The following is a 13,996-nucleotide window of genomic DNA, read 5'->3' as shown; positions in this document are numbered from 1 at the left end:
GTGGGAACAACGTTACATGTGGCAAGTCTTAACCATGGATATAACATTATACAGTCACTTGTGATGAATTTCTGAGAAAAAAATGTTTTAGAATACAATAATGTAGTACAATTTAGATCACTGGCTTATTGTGCAGTAAAAATTTAAATAATCCAATCCAATTTGAGTAGGTTTCTGAGGATGCTGGGGGAGGTTGAGGCACGGGAGATACAATCTGAACTGCTAGTGGCTTTTACACCATACATTATTATTTTGGGGAGCAGAACCTTAACATTATAAAGAACTACAGTAGTTATGGTACAGAATGCACACTCTGTACGAGTTAAGTTCAAGTATCTAGTTGTTCATCCTAATTTAGATTTTTTGCAGATACTTTGTATCAACTGGGTAAATGCAACAGGTCCTTCAATGATGCCACAGCTGATAGCTTCTTGCTACCTTCCCAAATGAATTAGTTACCAATCTCTAAGGGTTCCTATACTGATGTACCACTGAACTTTACCCTCTTCCTCCAATGAAAGTCTACTTAAGTCACTTTACAAAATATTGCACCATAAAGTGCAGAATTTTCTTGATCAGAACCATAAAACTGGCCAGAGGTTCACTTAATGGAAATGTGGCTGTTTGGCTACAGAACTGAACACACCAAAGTACAATAACTGCCAAGACGACTAACGGGAACAATCAGAGCACACTACTTACAGAACAAAGTATAAAATTACAGGCTGCAATTTACTTTCATTATGTTTTCCATGACCATTCACATGGATTCCACTTTATACTTTCAGCTGGAAGTATAGTCTTCATGTTGTGATAAAATGCAATTATAATTTTACATTACTGCAGAATTGTTAAGACACTTCAACATGAACTACAATTTATTTCATCAAAAAAGTTAATCCAACAAGACAGTCCAGTAATGTTTGGCATATTGACGTAGGGATCATGTTAAATGCATAAATGAATCTTCAAGAATGGATATTCTTGCACATAGCCTGAACAACTCTTATGGTCCCTAATCACCTACAGCCATTAATGTGAACTATAATATTAAAAATGATACAAGTCTATGTCAAATATCATTTTATTGGCTGCTTAACAAACCTTGAGATTTCACTGGTACTACATAATTTCTGTCATTGTTGTAGCTTTGCAACTGCTCAGCATGCAAATATGTTCCACAAACATACAGTTTAATAAATACAACCAATACTGAGGTTAAGATACATACGAAACCTTGTCATTCCCTCTTGTCAACTGCTGAAGTGCAACAAGATTCCTCCTCCTGTAATACTTTTTACCTTTTTACACTCAATGTAATTTCTTTATATAATAGAATCCAAGCAATCAAAACAGACATACTGTAGATGTGGATAATTTACTGAACATACCTTCCAAAGGCATTGATAAGAGAAACAATCTCTCCTCTTTCCAACTGAAATCTGCCATTATCGTAATATTTAGCACCATAAGGGGTATTTCTCTTGTCAAATTTACCAGAGAAAAGTATTTTCAATGCCGTTCCTAGTCCTTTAATCTGAAACAGAAAATACGTCCAGCCTGAAGCTATAACAGGAAAATTGTGTCACATTTTATTTCACACCAACTTTAACTAACTATTAAAAATGGTTCCATACAAAACAGTGCCAAGATAAAAAAAGGCACTATGATATGTAGAATTATATTTATCCTTTGTAATTGTAAGTAACAACTCCCCAAAATGGTAGCTTTTCTGAGAATATGACAAAATGTATTTTGAAAATTTGTGACTAGTTAGAAATAGGTTCCAGATTGCGATTCTTAATACAAATCACTGTCCATCACAAGAAGTACAATACCTCTTGCACTACCCATGCCTACTTAATGGAAAGGAGGAAGACTAGGATTTATCATCTCATCGACAAAGAGGTCGAACAAGTTCAGGAAAGAGAAGGCTGGGAAAAGAAAACATCAATGTGCTTACCAATGGTTTTATGAATTAACTAGGGAAACCATAGAAAACCTAAATCTTGATGGCTGGATGAGGATTCAAGGTGAATCCTTGCAAATGTCGGTTTAGTGTCTTAACCTTGTTCAATAAACCTCATGGATCAACTTAAAAGTTCAAATATGTCACTGTGCATGAGATGGCACACAGTTTTAACATGTCACAAATCTTCACAATAGTGTATATTCCATTAATAAGTAGAAATACATATTTTTTAATTGAAGAGACAATGAAGAACACAAATCTATACAAATCCTATTTATCAGATCAAAAGCTTTGAAAAATTTGGACAACAAAGGCTTTACATAAGGACTTGCCTTTCAAATGATGGTGGATGTCAAATGTGTTAAGGATCAAACAACAGAAGACTGTTTTAGAGCTCAAATTTTTTGACATACTACACGAGTTGGAGAAAAATTAGTGACAAAACTATTATGATACCAGACTTCACTAGCAGACATTCACAGTATTAAATGCCCTCAACATAATTGCCTCACATCTCCATAACCTTCTCCCACAAAAATGGAATGTGCTGTACACCGTCAGTCCACCTACCTCCGTCGATGTCTTGCAAGGGCTGTCCTATGGCACAGATGATGTCTTGGTCAGTCAGTTTAATGAATAAAGGGACCGAACTACAAGGTCCTCAATGCTTCCTACCTGGAACAGGCAAGTCACCAAAACTGCACACCAAAGGACCCAGTGCGCAAAACCAAAGGAAAGAAAATACCAATGCCTACTACAGGCCCTCAGAGGCAGAAAGTGCAATGGGGAACAAACTCCCCATCACTTACCAGAAGCACCCCACCCAACAATACTCAGAAAAGATAAGTGACGTGGACAGGGTGAGAGAAGCACAGGAAGAACACCGAGTAAAACACAATGTGCAAGAAGGGAGAAGAAGAGCAAAAAAAGATTGGGTAGGGTAAGGGCTGGGGCAGACCACCAAGTGCAGCCAGCCATTGAATGGTTGGGGCAGAGGGGGCCAAAAAGGCTGAGGTGCCCTCCCTTAGAGAGAGTGATAAAAACTCCCTTCATGAATAAACCATAAAACCGGGTCAGCTGCTGCAGCATTGCCTCCTAACACCAGAACCTCCACAAATTTGTGGTCTCCTTCATCGCCCTAGCGTGTTTAGCAAAGTCACAGTATCCAGTCTGTATCCCAAATCCTCATGACATGACAACATAGCATCAATCGAAGGTCTGGTGCCAGAATACTCATCTCAACAGGCAGCTTCCTGGTAGCCAATTTGTCCAACCTGTCAGAAAGTTCATCCTCTGGGATCCCATTGTGACCCGGGCTCTAGATAAAGAACACCACATGAACACACTGTACAAGGGCAAAAAGGGAATTGTGGGAAGTCTCATCAGGGGCTCACCCCAGGGGTGCCATCCAGCTGCAGCAAGGGCCATCTGGCACGGTGGTCATTGTCAGGAGTTCCGATGCACCAAAGAAATGAGCAACCACTCCCAGACATACATGAGGCACTGACAGCTCACGAACCAGAAGTGTGATCCCCATGTCGTCGGGGGGCTCAGGCAGGTTGGTACGTAACAGCCCCGCTACACTGACTGGCTACCATGCTGGTGACCTAACAGTGGGGGGAGGGGCGGCAATGGAGGCTACAGTGAATGGGAAGGGGGGAGGAAGAGAGGTGAGAGGAACCATGCTATGGATGCTAGGGAGGTAGTTCATCCCCAAAAGACTCACACTCCAGAAACAATTTAGAATGGGAGATCAAACCCCAATGGTCACCAGGAAAAGCCGTAAAAAAGGGACAGTGAGAAAGCAAGACAAGACCGTCAAGGAATAGCAGAACTTGGGGAATAGCTGAGTCACCATAAAAGGGAACTCCACATACATGTACAACTATGTGATTACTCTGCTATTCACAATAAAGTGCCTGGCAGACGGTTCAATTAGTCACCTTCAAGCTGTCTCTCTACCGTTCCACTCAGGAAAAATGAGCACTTAAATTTTTCTTTGTGAGCCCTGATTTCTCTTATTTTATCATGATGATCATTTCTCCCTATGTAGGCGGGTGCCAACAGAATGTTTTCACAATCTGAGGAGAAAACTGGTGATTGAAATTTCACGAGAAGCTCCCGTCGCAACGAAAAATGCTTTTGTTTTAATGATTCCCACTCCAATTCACATATCATGTCAGTGGCACTATCTCCTCTACTGTGCGATAGTACAAAACAAGCTGCCCTTCTTTGTACTTTTTCGATCTCATCCATCAGTTCCATCTGATGCACGTCCCATACTGCACAGCAATACTCCAGAATAGGGCGGACAAGCATGGTGTAAGCAGTCTCTTTAGTAGGCCTGTTGCACCTTCTAAGTGTTCTGCTAATGAATTGCAGTCTTTGGTTGGCTCTACCCACAACGTTATCTATGTGATCATTCCAATTTAGGTTATTTGTAATTGTAATCCCTAAGTATTTAGTTGAATTTACAGCTTTCAGATTTGTGTGACTAATCGAAATTTAGTGTATTTCTTTTAGTACTTATGTGCATAAATAAACACTTTTCTTTATTCAGGGTCAATTGCCACTTTTCGCACCATACAGATATCTTATCCAAATCATTTAGCAATTCATTTTGGTCATGTGGTGACTTAACAAGACGGTAAATGACAGCATCATCTGCAAACAATCTAACACGGCTCCTGAGATTGTCTCCTATGTTGTTAATATAGATCAGGAACAATAGATGGCCTATAACACTTCCTTGGGGAATGCCGGATATTATTTCTGTTTTACTTTATGACTTTCCATCTATCACTACGAACTGTGACCTTTCTGACAGGAAATCACCAATCCAGTTGCACAACTGAGGCGATATTCCGTAGGCAGGCAATTTGGTTAGAAGATGCTTGTGAGTAACGGTGTCGAAAGCTTTCTGGAAATCTAAAAATATGGAATCAATTTGACATCCACTGTTGATAGCACTCAGAGCTAGTTGTGTTTCGAAAGAATGATATTTTCTGAATCCATGCTGACTACGTGTCAATAAATCATTTTCTTCAAGGAACTTCATACTGTACAAATACAGTATATTTTCCAAAACCCTACTGCAAATCGACGTTAGTGATATGGGCCTGTAATTCAATGGATTACTCCCACTTCCCTTTTTTGGTATTGGTATGACTTGAGCAATTTTCTAGTCTTTAGGTATGGATCTTTCTGTGTGCGAGTGGTTGTATATAATTGCTAAATATGGATCTATTGTATCAGCATACTCTTGAGAGGAACCTGACTGGTATACAATCTGGGCCAGAAGCCTTGCTTTTACTAAGTGATTTAACCTCCTTTGCATCACCCAGGATATCTGTTTCTATGTTTCTCATCTTGGCAGTTGTTCTTGACTGGAATTCAGGAATATTTACTTTGTCTTCTTTGGTGAAGGAGTTTCAGAAAATTGTGTTTAATAACTCTGCTTTAGTGGCACTGTCATCAGTGACTTCACCATTGTTATCGCGCAGTGAAGGTATTGATTGTGTCTTGCCATTGGTGTGCTTTATGTATGATCAGAACCTCTCTGGGTTTTCTTCCAGATTTTGAGACAGAGTTTTGTTGTGGAAATTATTGAAAACATCTCACATTGAATACGCGCTATATTTTGAACTTCTGCAAAACTTTGCCAGTCTCGGGGTTTTGCATTCTTTTAAATTTGGCATGCTTTTTTCGCTGTTTCTGCAACAGCGATCTGACCCGTTTTGTGTACCATGGGGGATCAGTACCATCACTTATTAATTTATGTGGTATGTCTCTCTCAATTGCTGTCGATACTATCTCTTTGAAATCACTCCACAACTTTTCTACGTTTACATGATCAGATCGGAAGGAGTGCAGACTGTCTCTTAAAAAGGCGTTAAGAGAATTTTTATCAGCTTTTTTAAACAGATATACTTTCCGTTTCTTTTTGGTGGTAGTAGGAGTTATGGTATTCAACCTAGCAGCTATTGCCTTGTGGTTGCTAATACCTGTATTTGTCCAGGACTATTTGTAGCTAAAAGATCAAGTATGGTTTCGCAACCATTTACACTTCGAGTGGGCCCATGAACTAATTGTTCAAAATAATTTTCTGAGAAAGCATTCAGTACAATTTCGGATGATGTTTTATGCCTGCCGCCGGCTTTAAACGTATAATTTTTCCAGCATGTTGAGGGTAGATTAAAGTAACCACCGACTATAATTCTATGAGTAGGGTACCTATTTCAAATGAGATTCAAGTTTTCTTTGAACTGTTCAGCAACTATATCTTCTGAGTCGGGGGTTTGGTAAAACGACCCAATTAATAGTTTAGTCCGATTGCCAAGTATAACCTCTATCCATACTATTTCACATGAATTATCTACTTAAATTTCACTACAAGGCAAACTACTTTTGACAGCAATAAATACTCCACCATCAATTGCACTTAATCTATCCTTTCTGAACACTGTTGGATCGTTAGAAAAAAATTCTGCTGAGCTTATTTCTGGCTTTAGCCAGCTTTCTGTACCTATAACTATTTGAGCTTCAGTGCTTTCTATTACGGCTTGGCACTCTGGTTCTTTCCCAACACACCTATGACAATTTACAACTACAATACCAATTGTTTCTACAACTAACTTACTGTGTTTTACTTGTACCCTTTTAGACGGATGCCCTTTCTGTGGTTCCCAGAGGCCTTCTAACCTAAAAAACCGCCCAGTCTCTTCCACACAGCCCCCGCTACCCATGTAGTCACTTCCTGTGTGTAGTGGACTCCCGACCTATTAAGCAGAACCTGGAAACCCACCACTCAATGGCGGAAGTGAAGGCAGCTGCAGCCTACACGGTCACAGAACCGCCTGAGCCTATGATTCAGACCCTCCACTCAGTTCCGCAACAAAGGACCACAGTCGGTTCTACTGATGATGCTGCAGATGGTGAGCTCTGCCTTAATCTCGCAAGCAAGACTGGCAGTCTTTACCATTTCTGCTAGCCACCCAAAACCAGACACACTCTCCTCCGACCCAAAGCAACATACATCATTGGTACTGACATGAGCCACCACCTGCAGCTGGCTGCATCCTGTACTCTTCATGGCATTTGGAAGCAGCCTTTCCACATCCAAAATGACTCCCCCCAGTATGTACACGGAGAGCACACTGGCTTCCTTTCTCCCCCCCCCCCCCCCCCCCCTTGGCAGCCATTTTTCCTAAGGGGCCCCACTACGCACCTAATGTTGGAACTCCAAATTACCAGCAAACCCACCCTCTGTGAGTGCCCAGACACTGCAGGCTGAGAAGCTTCTTCTGTTCTTCTGGAACAGGGTGGACGACTGCATCCAGCTCAGAGACATTGTCAGCCACAGATAATGGCCAAAACCTGTTCGTCAAATGAACCGGGGAGGCCCTACGATCGGCCCCTCAGAAAGTTTTTCACTGCCTGCCAGACTTTGGAATGATCTCCCACTTGACCACGTGTGAGGGGCCAACCTCAGTGCAGGCAGTACCCGGGGTGGCCACAGCAGTGGACCAAACGGGCGACATGCTCGACATCTCTTGCATCCCCGCATCGGACCCCTCACAGTGATGCTCCTTGGCAGCAGCCTCAAGCTGGGTGACAGAAACCAACGCAGCCTGGAGCTGCGAGTGAAGGGTCGCCAACTCGGCTCACATCTGTACACAGCAATCACAGTTCCTATACATTACAGCAGTTGCTCCCATTTGAAGCTTGTAAAAATATACAACAAACCAACGGTGTATTCTGCTTATTAGCAGCAGGAATTCAAAGTACTCTCTCACTAACAGTCTAAATAACACTGAGCTACACTAACCAAAACAAACAAAAGCCTGTACGATCCGAGTGTTGATATAAGGGTCAATAGCAGCAGCGGTACAGTACGCTACACTGTTATTAAAATAAAAGCTTGTGCCTAGTAGGCACTCGAACACGCAAGAAATTACAAAAATAATCTAGTAACTACACAGGTATCTGTAAATAAGTAAGTAAGTTGTTCCTGCTGGAAGCTCATAAAAATATACAACAAACGAACAGTGTACTCGGTTTCTTAGCAACAGAAACACGAGGTGCTCTAGCACTGACGGTCTATCCAACACTGAGCTATACTAACCAAAACAAACACAAGCCTGTACGATATGAGGGTCAATACCAATGGCAGTATGGTACATACCCACAAAAGAGCTGTGGGGCCCCCTGTGGGGACGGATGATGTCTCCCCCATGTCGTAGCAATGTCACAAAGAGGTTTCTTCATCTTGTTTAACAGGTCATGATCATACAGACTCGTACTGGGTGAATATGGAGGATATTACAGTACCTGCCATCCCCATATACACAGGAACTCCTGCATGCATGAACTTCACTCTGTGGCATCATGGATTGTTACGAAGGCTGATGGGATGCAGTGCTAGATGGTGCTGTTGCTTTCTTCTCAGTGTGGGACGAGGATTGATATTGCAAGGAACTGCAGGTGTAGGTTGCAGTGACTGTCTGCCCTCTCAATATAAAATGATGCAGGATTAACCCATGGATATCGAAAGACACAATAACGATCACTTTGATTCACAGTGCACATTCTGTGGGCAAGGAGAAGCAGGAACATTTCCATTCATTGGATTGTCGCTTTACACACATACACACGATTTGTATGACTGAGCCCAGGTTTTGAGCATAGTGACTGTCATTTCTAGCAAGTCTTCACCCTCCCTGCGGTAGTGACTGTGCATAAAAATTTCACTATTGCACCTTGATCAACACCTAGCTCTGTGGCTAATTTGTGCGCAGTCCATCAATGATCCACATCCATTAGGGACACAAGGCACCCAACTGCCATGTTGTTCATTGAGGTTGTCCCAAATTGGACCAATCTTGAATAACATCCCTGCCATCGCAAAACACTTCCACCCATCTCACCACTGTTTGCTATGGCAATGCTGCACCACCACATACCTCACACAGTCCCTGAAAACATTTGTGTGTGTTACAACCATGTGCAGCTTCAATCTTTATCCACACACAGTTTCCTAAACATCCTGTTAGGGTGCTTTAACTGGCCCCTCTTACTCTCAGACAGTACACACTACAGCCATCTCAAACACAGCCACTGTCACTCACTGCACTACTTCAGCTGACCTTCTGCTATCAGCTACAGACAGCACACATGCCATTTGATGCACATCCTTCATGTTATAGCAGTGTTGCCACTAATTTTTATCCATCCCTCTTAACAATACAGACATACTGTGAAAAATTATAAAATATTGTACCGCAGATTGATCTGTACAGTCATGTTGATATTCTAATTCATCAAGAAATGCTCAGATCACTAAAGATGGTAAAGAAAAAGTTTACAGGTAACCAGTCTGTCCAACATATCCATGGAGAAAACAAGGTACAGGAACTGGCACTGAATTTACTAAAATCTTTCCAATCTTCTCCTCAATCAAAGCCAAAACTTCAAGGGGGATATACATTTCATAGAATGCCAGCATGTGCACCAGATAATAAATGTACATCAAAAGAGGTAAGAAGTCCCAGGAGTATATATAGTACTATCTGGTGATCACGGACAAGGTGAGAGCAATGTATGGTCAACAATGTCATTATTATTCTGTGCACAAGTTTGGACTGGACAACTGAACATGATGAAATAGTCTGCGGCCCTCTCAAAAAGAACAATCCCAATTAAAGAAATACTGGAGACATAAAAATTTACCATTCAGTCCTACCAAGAAACCCTTGAGACAGACAAAACTGATAACAGAATTACTACCACAAACTACAAAAGACAGTACAGATGTGGTGTCTTGATAGGTGAATATATCACTACTCACAAAACAAAGGAGGCACCGAGCATTGGGCAGGCATACAGAAAGAATGATAAACTGTTTAGCTTTTGGACAAAGCTATTTATAAACCTTTCTAATTGCCTGTACACTGTTCAACACAGGGAGACACTACTTACCATTCTAAATTTTACATCTATGTCAATACTCCACAAGCCATCTGACAGTGTGTGGCGGAGGGTACTTCTGGTACCACTGATTGCCCACCTTCCCCGCTCCATTAGCAAAGAGCGCTTAGGAAGAATGATTGTCAGCAAGCCTCTGTATTATCCCTGATGCTCTAATTTCTCGAATTTTCTCATTGTGATCATTTTGTGAGATGTATGTGGGAAGAAGAAATTTGTTGTCTGACTCTTCCCAGAAAGTACTCTTTCAAATTTTCAATAGTAAACCTCACCATGAAGCCGATAGTAAACTTCACCATGAAGTACAATGCCCCTCTTTTAGTGTCTGCCATTGGAGTTTGCTGAGCATCTCTGTACAGCTCTTGCATTAACTAAACGATCCCATGACAAAACACTCCACTATTCATTGGATCCCCCCCCCCCCCCTCTCTCTCTCTCTCTCTCTCTCTCTCTCTCTCTATCAACCCTACTTGGTAAGGGCACCAGATTGATGATAGATGCTCAGGAATCAGTCAAACAAGAGCATTATTAATAAAAACAACATGGTCACAAATGCAGCACCAAAAATCTTCATCATTTGTAAAATGAAAGACCTTACATCGCCCTCTTTCTATAATTTTCACAACAATTTCACACTCTCTAGCTGTGTAAATGTGACAGCTAGCATACATAATTTTGCCAAATCTACACTACAACCAATTTAGCAAATGCATAAAGAATATTTTAATTTCATATAAGATTTTCAATGCACACTTTCTGGGCAGAAGCATATGTAGCCCATAATCAAGAGGTATTACTACTTTGACCATATGCTAACTGAACATTTCTATTTATTGTTTCATTTTCCTTTCAAGTTTCTCTGATGCCTGTGAGAACACAGTGTCCTCTAATTTCATGTGGAGATTTTTGCACATAAGACACTTTTCCAAAACAGATCACTAATGTCAAAATCCTTTACAATGCACACAGCATAATTAAGAAGCACATATGTCCACATGCAAGTATCTGTTGACTGTTATCAAAGAACAGCCTGCCATACCAGAACAAACAATTTACTTATTTTAAACCAGATGCTAACTTGACACAAAAATGAGAGCGACATTCAGCTGTTGAAAGGGCTCAGCACAATTTAATTTTTCTAGTGTAGTGCAGCAGGCCAAAGACATCAATTACCTGCAATTTTCCCCAGAGCTTACATTTGTCACATCCAACACAGTCCATTATTCTCGAAATGTTGCGGAAATGTTCACGAAATTCAGCTTTCAGCCTTTCAGCTTGTTTACCAGCAGAAAACATCACATACTCATCAAAGTGTTCTGGGAACTGTCTAAAAGATAAAACACACATAGTGCTACACTTAAACATGAGTATGAAATTTAAAACTTCAAAATAGGATACTTCAAAGCCATCAGTAAAATAAACATTATACAAATTTGTCTTGTTCTTACTGGACAAGCTTCAGAAAATCCTTCATGGCCTCCTGTACTTCAAGATCCTCTTCCTCATTACCTGTATAATAAAGCTCATCACGGAGATACGGTGCAGCTTTATATATTGCTTTTAGTTCCAACAGATACAAAAAGTACAAGTTCTTTAGCCAATTTGGACCTTCGCCATTTGTAGTTTCTGGACTGAAGCGAAATTTGAATTCGCTCAAGTTTGGTCCCCATTTACCTCCCGGTTCATCAATTCCAAGTGAAACTCTGTCTGCAATACTTAAACAATATTATCAGAACATTAACTTCAGATTTTGTTGTAATTCCATTAATATATGCAAACACTTACCGGAAAGCAAATACTTTGCACACAGGTGAATATTAATGCTTGTGTGCAAACCTGATATAGCTCTGTAGAATGCCCTCTGTTCTAGACACATGCCTGAAATTTAATCATCATGATTTGACAACAACAATTACAATGCTGTCACGAGGTATTTCATCTGTATTTCATCTGTTTTGCTTACCATTAAGATGCGAGGACTGTATGTATGGAGTATAGATGTCCTTTGGGCTACAGAAAAAAAGAATCCATAGAAAGAAAGTTCAAAATGAATATACTACATGTGAAAATGAGAGAGAAAAAAGATCTCTACAGAAAAATATGTATAATACTGTATATACACAAGATATGAGATAGAAATATGGATCATCACTGCACTATTTCAATGATACACTTACCGAAAGCAATTCTCCTTGTATATACTATTCCATATACGGTGGGCGGACTGTCCTTTGTATCCTGTATAACGTTCAGGATTCAGAAGAAGATCTACATATTCTTCATCATCCTCATCATCATACATACAGAAATTGTCTTGTTTATTGTCATATTCTTGCCAACGTTTGAAATCTTCATACGTAGCAGCACTATAAAAGTAACAAGTTTACTGTAAAACTTTGGACCTTTTATCCCAATGTGAACATCAATCATCTCATACTGGGTGAAGAAATAGATTTCATAACAAGAATATACTTCATGCTACACAGACCCTGCAATAAGGAAAACTCTGGTTTCTAAATAAGAGCAAAATAACACTAGAAAATCTTTAAACATCTTAATTGTACAGAGATAATAGATTAAACCAACATTTCCAACAAATACTGACACACACTGAGAGATTTATTGCCATATGGTGACGCTGGAGATAGGTCTTGTGGTAAAAAAGTATACAAGTTGAGCTAAGATGAACAGAGGATCACTGTAGCATTGATAGGGGCTGAAAATAAGGAAATACACTGACATAAGTGACCTTATCTAAGTGTAGATCATTTTGCCCTGTGTCTGTGAACAAGCATATTGAAAAATGGTGAATGTGGTTGGCAGTTATGCTACTGATGTTATAATCTATGAAAAGTGGATGTAGGGCAGTAAAACCAAAAATAAGTGTCTTGTTGTTGGATATTGATGCTTCATGGCAAAATATGGTGTTCAGAGGTTTGCTCAAGTTCTGTAAAACAAGATAAGTGGACATCTGAGGCAGATCTGATGACTGAGTACAATGCTGGTGCTGCCAAAAGTGTGCAAGCACACCATTCTCGATGTATTCCTGAAATGCGACCCTGCAGTGGGTGAGCTCCACATGTTACCATGTCAACCCTACAACACTGTCAATTACAATTACAGTGGACACATGATAATCAAGACTGGACCATTGATCAATGGAAATATCATCTGGACATATGAATCACATTTCTTGTTAAACTAGGTTGATGGTTGTGTCCATATATACCATCGTCCAGGTGAATGGCTGTTTGAAACAATGACCACACTATGGACTCAGGTCAGTGGGAACAGTATTATGCTATATGGGATATTCACCTGGGTTTCTATGGAACCTATAGCAGTAATCAAAAATACAATGATAGCTGTGGACTATGTAAACATTATCATGAACCACCTCTATCCCTTCACGCTTGATGTTGACTCCGATTGCAATGCCATCTTTCAGCAGGATAACTGTCCACACCACAAGATGAGAATCATTATGGTGGTTTGAGGAGCACGATAGTGAACTCATGTTGATGTCTTGGCCATCCAATTCACCTGATCTGAACTCAGTGAAACACATGTGGAGCACTATCTAATGCCAGCTCCACACCTACAAGCCACTGGCCAATAATTTACAGGAATCGCACAACAGATATCGCCAGAAGCCTACCACGAATTTGTCAAATCTATGTCACACAGAACTGCAGCTGTTATGCATTCCAAAGGTTGACTAACACACTGTTAAGTAAGTGGTCATAATGTTTTGATCAATCAGTGTACATAGTATATCACTATTACGAACTCAAATGGATTCGAAACTTCTTCAAATGGACTCATTTAACTTTTGTTCCAATGACACCAATCTTTCTCATTCTGTACCACTAACACACTTATTCTGCCATACAATCAGGGTGTATACGTGGACAAGGAAAAAAAATTCCTGGATTTTTCCCAGAGTTCTCAGTTAAAAACACATTTTCTCCCAGGTGAAAATACACTTTTTCCATAGTATACTTTCCCTCGGAACTGTAGTAGTCATCATCACTCCTACAC

The 13,996-nt window shown here is 40.3% G+C and overlaps 1 protein-coding gene across 3 annotated transcripts in view; it reads right to left on the bottom strand.

Annotated features, from left to right (window-relative positions):
- LOC126470266 (ero1-like protein) overlaps window positions 1-13,996 on the bottom strand; it is an 82,279-nt gene that overhangs the window by 17,477 nt on the left and 50,806 nt on the right. For all 3 annotated transcript variants that reach the window (XM_050098005.1, XM_050098004.1, XM_050098003.1), the window contains 6 exons: window positions 12,133-12,321; window positions 11,919-11,965; window positions 11,741-11,833; window positions 11,404-11,662; window positions 11,129-11,282; window positions 1,392-1,537 (listed from right to left, as the gene is read on the bottom strand). In XM_050098005.1, the coding sequence (XP_049953962.1) occupies window positions 1,392-1,537; window positions 11,129-11,282; window positions 11,404-11,662; window positions 11,741-11,833; window positions 11,919-11,965; window positions 12,133-12,321 (888 nt within the window). The remainder of the gene's footprint in view (window positions 1-1,391; window positions 1,538-11,128; window positions 11,283-11,403; window positions 11,663-11,740; window positions 11,834-11,918; window positions 11,966-12,132; window positions 12,322-13,996) is intronic.

The sequence above is a fragment of the Schistocerca serialis genome, chromosome 3, assembly GCF_023864345.2.
Source record: "Schistocerca serialis cubense isolate TAMUIC-IGC-003099 chromosome 3, iqSchSeri2.2, whole genome shotgun sequence".
Classification (NCBI taxonomy): Eukaryota; Metazoa; Arthropoda; class Insecta; order Orthoptera; family Acrididae; genus Schistocerca; species Schistocerca serialis.
The sequence above is the reverse complement of the archived record's forward strand: the minus strand, read 5'-3'. Positions and strand labels throughout refer to the sequence as shown.